The sequence below is a fragment of the Podarcis bocagei genome, assembly GCF_964188305.1.
Source record: "Podarcis bocagei genome assembly, chromosome: 8".
Classification (NCBI taxonomy): Eukaryota; Metazoa; Chordata; class Lepidosauria; order Squamata; family Lacertidae; genus Podarcis; species Podarcis bocagei.
In genome coordinates, this window is record NC_138133.1 from 91847143 (window position 1) to 91858781 (window position 11639).

At 46.7% G+C, this 11639-nt stretch overlaps 1 protein-coding gene across 4 annotated transcripts in view; it reads left to right on the plus strand.

Moving 5' to 3' along the window:
• The window catches only part of LOC308592758 (protein EFR3 homolog A), a 57521-nt gene extending 48446 nt beyond the window's left edge, over nucleotides 1-9075 (plus strand). For all 4 annotated transcript variants that reach the window (XM_081204501.1, XM_081204500.1, XM_081204502.1 and 1 more), the window contains 3 exons: nucleotides 2083-2186; nucleotides 4123-4172; nucleotides 6351-9075. In XM_081204501.1, the coding sequence (XP_081060627.1) occupies nucleotides 2083-2186; nucleotides 4123-4172; nucleotides 6351-6456 (260 nt within the window). In that variant the 3' untranslated portion in view covers nucleotides 6457-9075. The remainder of the gene's footprint in view (nucleotides 1-2082; nucleotides 2187-4122; nucleotides 4173-6350) is intronic.
• The last annotated feature ends 2564 nt before the right edge of the window (nucleotides 9076-11639 follow it).

An 11639-nucleotide genomic window follows, 5' to 3' on the forward strand; every position in this document is an offset into this window, starting at 1 on the left:
CATTCCCCTCCAGCAGGCATTGGCCCTTACCAGACAGCCTATGATTTGAAATTAAGAAAAGATCTTCGTCCAGCATTTTGTAAGGAAGATTCTCTGATTGCAACAGCCGCCTGCTGCAATTACTTGAGTGCTTTTGGTGTTATCAGAGATTCCTGTCGAACCATGTCAGGCAACGTGAAGGTGTGAAAATATCGTTACACATTTGATACCATAAGGAGAGTCCTGCTAGATGAGACCAAGGATCTCTCTGGTGCAGCATATTGTGTCCCACAGACCTTAGCCCAGCAGAGATCTCCCCACTCATGTCACCCAGAACCAGCATTCAGAGACATAGTGCCTCTGAGACTGGAGCTAGTATATGCTGGCAGCCACCCCATGCTGGGTGAAGAAGTACTTTCTTTTAGAATCATAGAATTATAGGGGACAACCAGGGTCATCTAGGGACGCGGGTGGCGCTGTGGGTGAAACCACAGAACCTAGGACTTGCCGATAAGAAGGTCAGTGGTTCGAATCCCCGCAACAGGGTGAGCTCCCGTTGCTAAGTCCCTGCTCCTGCCAACCTAGCAGTTCGAAAGCATGAAGTGCAAGTAGATAAATAGGTACAGCTCCGGCGGGAAGGTAAACGGTGTTTCCATGCGCTGCTCTGGTTCGCCAGAAGTGGCTTAGTCATGCTGGCCACATGACCCGGAAGCTGTACACCAGCTCCCTCGGCCAATAAAGCGAGATGAGCGCTGCAACCCCCGAGTCGGCCACGACTGGACCTAATGGCCAGGGGTCCCTTTACCTTTACCAGGGTCATCTAGTTGAAACCTCTGCAATGCAGGAATCTTTTTGCCCCAACACGGGACTTGAACTCTCAACCCTAAGCTGGAGAGTCTCTTGCTCTACCGACTGAGCTGCCAAGGCGGTCATGCCTGTCCTGAACCTTCAGCTTCACTAGGCAACCTTGTTGGGTTTTGTGAAATAAGACAGTATGAAATCGCTTTGGAAAGACCAATGTCTTAGATTCTGACTTGGCCCACTTTCATCTCTTATAATAAACCTCTTTACTTAAAACTTTCCTAGTAAATACATGCATGCAAGTGCCTCAAAACCCCAAAATTTATTCCAAGAGCATGAAGTGCGTAGGATGGAATTCTAGGTGTCCCCTGAGCTTAAGAGAAGAATCTCTCACGGAATTGAACTTGAGTGACAAAAGCCTTTTGGCAGGTGCTGATAAGCTTACCCCTGAAGGAAGCCTGCACAGTTTGTTGCCCACCCTGTCAAATGCAGCCCATGACTCGCCACACACTGTGGCCCAGCAAGTGCTTGGCAGAAGCCCTGGTTTTGCAGTCCTAGTCAAGCAGGAGAACGGGAAGGTTCAGGAATCCCTCATGGGCTCTGCTCAGCTGGATTGCTATGTATTTTGTACATATTTTCCTGTTGTGAACCACCTTGAGATCTTTGGATGAAGGGCGGTATAAAGGTAAAGGGACCCCTGACCATTAGGTCCAGTCGTGGCCGACTCTGGGGTTGCAGCGCTCATCTCGCTTTACTGGCCGAGGGAGCCAGCATACAGCTTCCAGGTCATGTGGCCAGCATGACTAAGCCGCTTCTGGCAAACCAGAGCAGCGCACGGAAACGCCGTTTACCTTCCCGCTGGAGCGGTACCTATTTATCTACTTGCACTTTGACATGCTTTTGAACTGCTAGGTTGGCAGGAGCAGGGACCGAGCAATGGGAGCTCACCCCGTCACGGGGATTCGAACCGCCAACCTTCTGATTGGCAAGTCCTAGGCTGTGTGGTTTAACCCACAGAGCCACCCACGTCCCTTTTATCTTGGTGCTTATTTTACTTTAAAAGAAAGACAAAGGGTGGGGGAGATGAGGAGAGGCAGGTGGAAGAGACTTAGGACTGGTGCGTATATGATGGGCAAGTCCTAGGCTCTGTGGTTTAACTCACAGTGCCACCCGCGTCCCAAGGAAGGGCGGTATACAAATTTAATAAACAACAATAATTGCTTGTGTGTTGTGCCAGTCTTGCCTAAAGAGTCTCTGGCAGTTACTCCATTTCTTTCTCTCTTTTTCTTTCCCTTGCCAAAGATAACACTGGTCTTGAAGAGCAAGAGAAGGAGAAGAGGCGCCTGGTGATTGAAAAGTTCCAGAAAGCTCCCTTTGAAGAGATTGCAGCCCAGTGTGAAACCAAGGTGAGCCCAGGGGTCTGGATCTCGCTGTGTGAGCTGTAAGGAAATCTGTAGAAGAGGAGCAAGAGGATTGTCTTGGAGTACGACAACCTTTTAGGAGTAAAGGGCTTGGGACAGACTTCCTGCCTAAAATCTGCTAGATGACCTTGGCTATTACACCAGGTGTCAGGCTTCAGGGAATCTGATCCCTCCCACGGGGGCAGCCAAGAAGCAGATAAACAAGAAGAGTTCTTACCAAGTGGTTTATTCAATATTCACAGAGAGAGAAGAAGGAATGTGGTCTCTCTTAGATAATGGCATTGCTGCAAGTAAAGTCCCACCCTCTTAGTCCCTCCTATTCTACGTCATCCCTGTGCCGGCTGGAAACCAAATGGTTTCCAGAGAGTGGTAGGGGATGCTTTATCCCATGTTGATGGCCTTTCAGCTGATTCCCTGGTGACCCGTTGGAATGCGGAGTTAACCAAGGCTATTGACTGTCTGGCTCCAAAGTGCCCTCTCCGATTGCATGGAGTCCGGACAGCCCTGTGGGTTTTCTGTGGAGCTGAGGGCGATGAAACAATCGCTGAGACAGCTAGAACGCTTGTGGCAGAAAACCCATTCTGAATCTGACCGAACACGGGTTAGAGCTCAATGTCGAGCCTACCAAGTGGCGACGGCGACGAGGGCCTTCTTCACCGCCTCTAGCGCATCTGCAGAAAACAGCAGCAGGAGAACTCTTTCATTAAGAGTTCATTAATAATAATAATAAATTTATTATTTATACCCTGCCCATCTGGCTGGGTTTCCCCAGCCACTCTGGGCCGGCTCCCAACAGAACATTAAAACATGATAAAAAAAATCAAACGTTAAAGTCTTTCTGCTTCTTGAGCTTTCTGTTCTACTACCCTCAATGCATGCTGGGTCCTTGGGGACAGGTAGGAATACTTTCTAAAGACCCTGAGTCTGTCAACTGTCTCTCCCTGGTGCTTCTTCTTCCTGCTGCTCTCCCAATATTTCCCAGCTTCTCCCCTCTGCAGCCTCAGAACTATGACCTTCTGCAAACCACTGCTCTAAATCTATACTGTCCGCCTCTTCTCAGGAAGGTTCAGGCAGAGAGGGCAGCGGCCCCCACCATTCCTCCTCAGTCCAGTCCCTGACACCAGGCTTTTCTGTGATGCTGTAAGATCTGGGGGAGGAGGGCTTTGAGAGGTGGCCTGGACCAAAATCCACTCTGCACCATCTCACCTGTCATTGGAACAGGGTGCCTGGTCCCTGCAAGAGAATTTGTGGCCTGCAGTACATGACGGCAGGCTGGGGCTCTACGCTGGTTTCCTTTCTGGCTGGCTAAACTGCATCCAGAGGGCAGTTGTTGTTGTTGTTGTTGAGTTGTTTAGTGGTGTCCGCCTCCTCGTGACCCCCTGGACCAGAGCACGCCAGGCCCTCCTGTCTTCCACTGCCTCCCGCAGTTTGGTCAATCTCATGCTGGTAGCTTCGAGAACACTGTCCCACCATCTCATCCTCTGTCGTCCCCTTCTCCTTGTGCCCTCCATCTTTCCCAACATCAGGGTCATTTCCAGGGAGTCTTCTCTTCTCCTGAGGTGGCCAAAGTATTGGAGCCTCAGCTTCAGGATCTGTCCTTCCAGGGAGCACTCAGGGCTGATTTCCTTCAGAATGGAGAGGTTTGATCTTCTTGCAGTCCATGGGACTCTCAAGAGTCCTCCAGCAAACTCCCCATTAAAAGTTCAATGAACGCATTGCAAGACAGTTTGGCCCCTGCTTGGCCAAGTGCTTGTATGTCTGCCTGAGCTCTTTCCTGGGCTCCGAGGCCTGGAATGACACAAAACCCCGTTTTCTCCCCGGAAAATCCCAGACTCCGGAAAGGGAAGCAAATGGTGCAACACTCCTGCATAGAACTGCACCTTGGAATACTTTCCAATAAATGTATGTTTTCTCCCTACAGGCAAACCTCCTCCACGACCGGCTTGCTCAGATCTTGGAGCTCACCATTCGGTAAGGGAAATGGCCAGGAGCTGGAGGTCCTACCCTGGAGTCACGGGGGGGGGGGGGGTAGTGGCAGTTCTGACAACCCGGTAGTGTTGGGCATAGTGTTTCTGTGGCCAGATGTGCCGACCTCTCTCTGAGTGGTAAGGAAATAAAGCCACAGGCACACAGCAGCTTACCATAAGCATTACATAAGCTCTGGTTATCTCCCGCTTGGACTAGTGCCATGCGCTCTATGTGGGGCTACCTTTGAAGGTGACCTGGAAACCACAACTAATCCAGAATGTGGCAGCTAGACTGGTGACTGGGAGCGGCTGCTGAGACCACATAACACTGGTCTTCAAAGACCTACATTGGCTCCCAGTACGTTTCCGAGCACAATTCAAAGTGTTGGTGCTGACCTTGAAAGCCCTAAACGGCCTTGGTCCAGTAGGCGCGTCTCCACCCCAATCTTCTGGCAGTTCCCTCACTGCGAGAAGCCAAGTTACAGGGAACCAGGCAGAGGGCCTTCTCTGTGGTGGTGCCTGCCCTGTGGAACGCCCTCCCAGCAGATGTCAAGGAAATAAGCAGCTATCTTATCTTTAAATGACAACTGAAGGCTGTTTAGGGAAGCTTTTAATGTTTGATGCATAACTATTTTAATATTTTGTTGAAAGCTGCCCAGAGTGGCTGGGGTATAAATTATTATTATTATTATTATTATTATTATTATTATTATTATTATTATTATTATTACACTTTCTCAGGTAATCAGCTCCTGCAAGGGAGGGCCTCCATGATTGGGACCCCTGATTTGTTTACTCGCTGGCACACGCCAGTGCTGTCCTCCTAGGCAACTCGTCATGTTACTCTGGTGCCAGGCTTGCTGCAGGAGCACTGCGCTGCCAGAGATATGTGGGAAGCCCAGAACCTCACGATCGACATCTCCTCCCCATCATGGGGAACTGGGTTAACAGAGGAGTGGCTGCCCCAGTATGCCTTGGGGCTCCTTGCAGTTGAAAATGGCTCCTACCATTATGGACCAGAAAATAATTCTACTGGGTGATATGAATGGGGTAGTCTCCCTGGGTATGGACAGAACCATAAGGAGGACAGATTCAAAAGAAGCGAGACTACCATCCACCTTTTTGCAATGACACTTGTAATGTGGAATTGTTTGTGGTAATATAATACAGTCGTAGCTCTGCTTATGTATCCCTCTGGATACGTAAACCTAGGGATGCGAACACGGCAAAACCAGAAGTATTTTTCCGGGTTTTGCCGTGCGTGCATGTGCAGAAACCCCCTACGCTCTGTGCGCATGCGCAGAAATGCTAAATTGCGCCATGCGCAGAAGTGGTCCTCCGGTTGCAAATTCCTCGGGATGTGGTCAGACCTCCAGAATGGACCTTGTTCGCAACCGGAGGTACCACTGTAGATGGATAATGGTAAAAGATGCAGCAAATTTAAACTTAAACATGGAATCCATGGAGGGAGAGAAGGAAGTCCAAAGGTTCAAAAGAACCTTGTATTTTAACGTTTGAAATGGTTATGTTTTATATGTATAAAATTATCTATCTATCTATCTATCTATCTATCTATCTATCTATCTATCTATCTATCTATCTAACAAAATGGCTCCTATAGTGCCAAGCTGACTTGACATGGAAGATTCACACTTTTCATTTACTCTACTAAAACAAAAACCATGACCAGTGAGATTTGCCCCCATCCCTTCTTCTCTCTTTATGATCTTTAGGAAACAGGCCTGAAACTCATCTGGTTCACTCAGCTTTTGTGTAATGTCTTGAGCTAATTGGGTCCATGTTGGGTTCTTTGGGTCTGTGTCTTGCCACAGTTCCCTTACGGTCCTGTTGTGTTGCTTTGTTGAATTGCTTTATGGATTGCTAGCTGCCTTGAGGATCAGTTTGACAGAAAGGCAGGATAGGCAATTCAAAAATAAGTAAGGAAGGCAAGGAGAATATCTCACAAGAGAGCCATTCTCTTGTGGTCACAAGTTGGCTAGGGTGTCCTGAGAAGGCTGTGTTCTCCACTAAACTGATTCTATTATTATTATTATTATTATTATTATTATTATTATTATTATTATTATTATTATTTTATTATTATTATTATTATTATTATTTTGCTGAGACGAGACAAAACGTGCTGTGAGATCTTAACCCTCTTTTAATGTCTCCTTTGCAGTCCTCCTCCCAGCCCCTCTGGGACACTGACCATCACGGCTGGACACACCCACTATCAATCGGTTCCGGTTTATGAGATGAAGTTTCCAGATCTTTGTGTGTATTAAAGAGTCTTCTGGCCTCTGCTGGGCATTATTTACCATTCAGAGCATGTTGTGTAGAGTTCCAGATGAACTTTGAGCTCAGCCTTGCCTCTTCCCTCTGTCACATTTTAATAGAGCTTTCAGACATAGCCCTGGACTGGGGACCATTGGGCTGGTGCCCACATCACAGGTTTCTTACCCTGATCATTCTGCTCTTGAAGTTAAATCTCTCTTTTTCAGAGTATTTCACACACTCTTTTTTTTTCTCTTCGGCGTAAAAAAATATATGTTTACAAGTGTAATACGGTCTCTTTTGCCAAATCGTTTTGTGTTTCGGAGAATTTTAGACTAGGAGCTACAGGGTCTGTGGCATCCGCACTGTCTCGATGTCGTAGGATTAATTGGCAAACTCTTTGCTGGCTTGTTTACTCTTCAGCTTCTTTCAGCACAAGAACCTCAGCAGCTTAAGCAATGCTGGGTAGACACGTTGCTAGCCGTAATCCCATAATACTTAACCACAGGCCTGGGGGGTGACCCCTTGCCCCTTCTCCAATCACAGCAGCAAATCTGAATGTACCATGCTTCCTTGTGGTTCTTTGCACATGTGATTTCCCACATCACAAGCCTTGCTGTGGCAAAGATGCCTCTTTCTGTACAAGCACCAAAACCTTTGATGTCTTAAATGTGTCTAGTTCATGCCCTGTGCTTTTTGGGGGAAACGTATTTTTCTGTGTTGCTTTTAGAGTACCTAAACAAGACAATAGATACATAGATATATATATTTGGTATATAGCGTAAGAGATTAAGGGCATTTTCAAATGGTAAATAGTTTTTTTTGTTTTTTAACTAATTCTGTTTGAAATTGTAGAAGAGAAGCTGGTTATTCCTTGAAATATTTCCCTCTGTAGTATAGTGGTAGCCTTTTAGTGATATTTTGTCAACTGAAAGAGAAAAAAAAAACGCATGGATGGAGCTTCCTGGAGAGGTTAGAATTTTTATTGTGTGCTTCCCCTCCCCTCCATGAGAAGTAGTTGCATTTTAAAAATGCAACAACTTCCATCTGCTTTAACTTCATTGCTACGTTTTCCTCCAAGGATAAAAAGTGTGAGACATTTGACTCCCTTGGCCTGTGTATCCCTGCATGCAGGGAGGAGCACTTAACACCCATCACAAAAGAAACAGGCCAGTTTTTCTTATGTCCAACTCACAATTTCAGTTTTGTTGAAAAAAACTGAAAGACATCTGCGCTGCCCGATTGCGCCGCTCAGTGTGAAAACATCAGCTTGGGGCTTGGCCAGATCAGCAGTTGAGCATAAAATTGGGAGGGTGTGGAGAGAGGTTAGCTTGACAGTGTACCAAATGCTCAGCCTTCTGTTTTCGTTTTGCTTTTAAAAAAAATGAAGTAGGAGAGGGCTGGGTCTCCCTCCCACCTTTTTAGTTTGTCAGTCTTGGGAAGCACTCGCCGGGCTCAGGCTGGTAACCAAGCCCTTCTTTTCAGTTTGACAGCGCAATCACAGCTCTTAGCGGATGACGAAACAGCCTCTTTCGCACAGCATTCCCCTGTGATTGCAGCTGCTCCGCCCTTCTGCCCTGCTCAGACCACAGGCGCCAGCGCCCCTCATAGGACGTGGTGCCGTTTTCTTGACGCCCTTAGCTTCCACTTTTTGGTTTTGGAAGGTAAGATGTCTTGGCGTCTGATGTCATCAGAGTGGTGTCTTATTCGAAGACGAAAGTTAATCTGAGGTCAGTGCGCACACTGAGATCATGCACGCTGCTGCTTTTTTTCCTATCGCGTGACTGCTTTTGTACAATATATATATAAAATATAAAAATAAAAGAATGCTGTTTTGATTTGCACTCATGCAGTCGGTGGACCGTGGTGCTAAACACACCCAGCCGCTTCTCCCATCAGCTCTGCATGTAACAGATGCCGTGCACTTCATGTCGTATTTGCTTTGAAGCCTCAGCTGAGTTGTTTTCACCTGCCTGCCTTTGGTGTGTTGCCTAGTGGGCGTCTGCATTCCCCAAAGCAATGTTGCTCTTTCTCAGCATTTAACAGGGGAGGGGGAGAAGCAAGCAAGAGCATTGATCTTTTGAGGCTGGGCTAGCTGCAGATGCAGGACAGATGCCATGCTGGGTCCAAAATGTTCATTCCACTGTGAATTGTACAGGCCTGGGAAAGCAGTGTCTTAGGCATTGTAGTGCCTTGGTCACTGAGACGGGACGGGTGGTTAAGACAACTATCGCTAATTTTGTAACGGTTCCTTTAAGTCAATGAACTTTGGAGAGTGTAAGACACAAAAGGCCACGATGTGCTTGACCAGCCGTGTTTGTGGGAACAGTTTGGCGCTGTTCAGATGTTTGCCACTGCTGGCGTTTGTTCGTTTTCTACCTTGCACCTTGGCGTTTCAGCTGACGACGTGTAAAAGAATGTTTAGCATTTCATAGCAATTTAGATTTAAGGTGTAAACGAAAGCTGTTATAACGGAGGACGGTCAAGAGAACAACCGAATTGTCTATTTTACTGATGCTTGGATATATATTCTGCGCACTCTGTAATGAGCCATTTGACTAAATGTAAGAACACTGTGATAATACTGTGCAATCCACATGTAAGCAATAAAACATACCAAGTAAGTGCAAGCATGGCTTTATTTTTCTTTCCCAGGTGTTTAATTGGTTTGTGGATAATTGGGTTCACTTTGGGGTGCAAATATAAGCTCTTTTGCATGTATCACACAGTGCAATAAACGTAAGGTAAAGGTAAAGGGACCCTTGACCATTAGGTCCAGTCATGACCGACTCTGGGGTTGCGGCGCTCATCTCGCTGGAGCGGTACCTATTTATCTACTTGCACTTTGACGTGCTTTTGAACTGCTAGGTTGGCAGGAGCAGGGCCCGAGCGACGGGAGAACACCCCATCGCGGGGATTCGAACTGCCGACCTTCTGATCGGCAAGCCCTAGGCTCTGTGGTTTAACCCACAGCGCCCCCCACTTCCCTGTCTTACATGGAGGCAATAAGGTGAAACAACTGCCTCAAAAGCATACGAGGCAAAAAAAAACAATTCTGGAAACCTTGGAAGGACTGTAGCTGAGGGGCAGGGAACATAATAATAGCCCTCTCCTCCTCCATGAATTTGCCCAATCTTGTGGGAGGGAGTTCCAGAGTTTAATTCTGCCCTGTATGAAGGACTTCCTTTTATCCGAAACAAACAAACAAAATTCCTTCCAGTAGCAGCTTATAGAGACCAACTAAGTTTGTTATTGGTATGAGCTTTCATGTGCATGCACACTTCTTCCTTGTATTCGTCTTGAATCTTCCAACATTCAGCCTTGTCAGTGTCCGTGAGTTGTGCTGATAGGAGAGAGGGGAACTTCTTCTAGTCACTTTCTACATATCAGGCATAGTCTTAAGAACTTCTGTCATTCAGTGCCAAATGCTGCAGCCTTCCTTTATGATGCAGTCATTCCATCCCCCGGAACAGAGGCCAAAAGTTACTGAGCTGCTTTTTTTTGCCCAAAGTTGATGTGTTTTTTGGACAAACTAATGCCGCTTTTGAGCTATTTGTATGTGTTACAGGAATTCTAAGGTCTCATATATATAAATCATATGTATGTATTTGCCTTGTAGATTTATGAACATAAGTATATAAACCACGTCTGAAATAGTAGAAGAGAACAATCCTGAAGCCATTTTGACTCTTCCAGCCACCTCAAAAATTCTCTGCTGTGAAGAAGGAAAAGCTCCCCATGGTCTCTTTGCTCACAAATCCTGTCTTAAGGGTGTATTGTGTATGAATAGGGTGAGCCTGTGACCTGGATTCTGGAAGTAAGTATTTAGCATCTCAAAAGGAATGGCCAGGCTGCCCAGGTAAAGCAATCAGTGACCATTATCAGGTATCCTGGCAGATAGGATTTCTGCTGTAGACCGCCTCCTTTAGTGATTTATGTATGAAGTTTTGGGGGATGGTCTTGAGCTACAGGGTTGGCAAATTCAAAAGTCTGTAAAAGAGCTTGCACACCAATGTTCTGGGTTCCTCTTCCCTCCTGTGTGTGAGGGGAGCACCCTGTTGCAACAGTTCAATAAAGATCAGGCTTACGAGCTGCTTTGCTTCTCAATATTCTCCGGCTGGCCTCTGTTATTTTCTCCTACCAATAGGGAACTCGCTTAAGGACTCTATATGGCCTCTGGAATACCCCATAGGGGAAAGGAAGCGGTATTTTTCTTATAACAAGTGGAAAATCGATCACATCATCATTATCCACTTTTCCGCTTTGGCTCTTTAGAGCCTATCAACTTCCTTCCCTCCCACCTCATGGCTTTCAAAATTACCCTTTATATCATTGCATTTTGTACGTTTTCCAGTTCTAATTACACTCATTACAAAATGGCTCAAAATTTAAATAAAACTGGTAGAAAGTTTCTCATTACAAGTCTTCAGACAACCCTGCTAGTGTTGTTGATTGCTTGCAATAATCTTTCAAATGTATAAATTTACTCCAGGCCTTTTGGAATACTCAATCACATTTAACAGATTTCCACCCGGGATACAGGGTCCTGTATGCCCAGGAAAACCCGGACGCATGGCAACCCGCCCCCTGGGTCATTTGAGGCGACCCTTTCTCCCCCCCCCCCCTTGAACCTCTTTCCCCTCTGCATTGCAACATCCCTTTTGAGCGAGGCGTTCAGAACCGTACCCCCAAAAGCTGCCCTTGGCATGGGATGGGGGTTGGCGACCCGGTCAGCTTCCTTCCCCGCCATCCCTAATAATAATAATATAATAATAATTTATTATTTATACCCTGCCCATCTGGCTGGGATTCCCCAGCCACTCTGGGCGGCTTCAAAAAAAAATATTAAAATACTGTAATGCATCAAACATTAAAAGCTTCCCTAAACAGGGCTGCCTTCAGATGTCTTCTAAAAGTCTGGTAGTTGTTGTTCTCTTTGACATCTAGTGGGAGGGTGTTCCACAGGGAGGGTGCCACCACCGAGAAGGCTCTCTGCCTGGTTCCCTGTAACCTCACTTCTTGCAGAGAGAGAACTGACTGAAGGCCCTCAGCGCTGGACCTCAGTGTCCGGGCAGAACGATGGGGGTGGAGACGCTCCTTCAGGTATACTGGACCGAGGCCGTTTAGGGCTTGAAAGGTCAGCACCAACACTTTGAATTGTGCTCGGAAACATACTGGGAGCCAATGTAGGTCT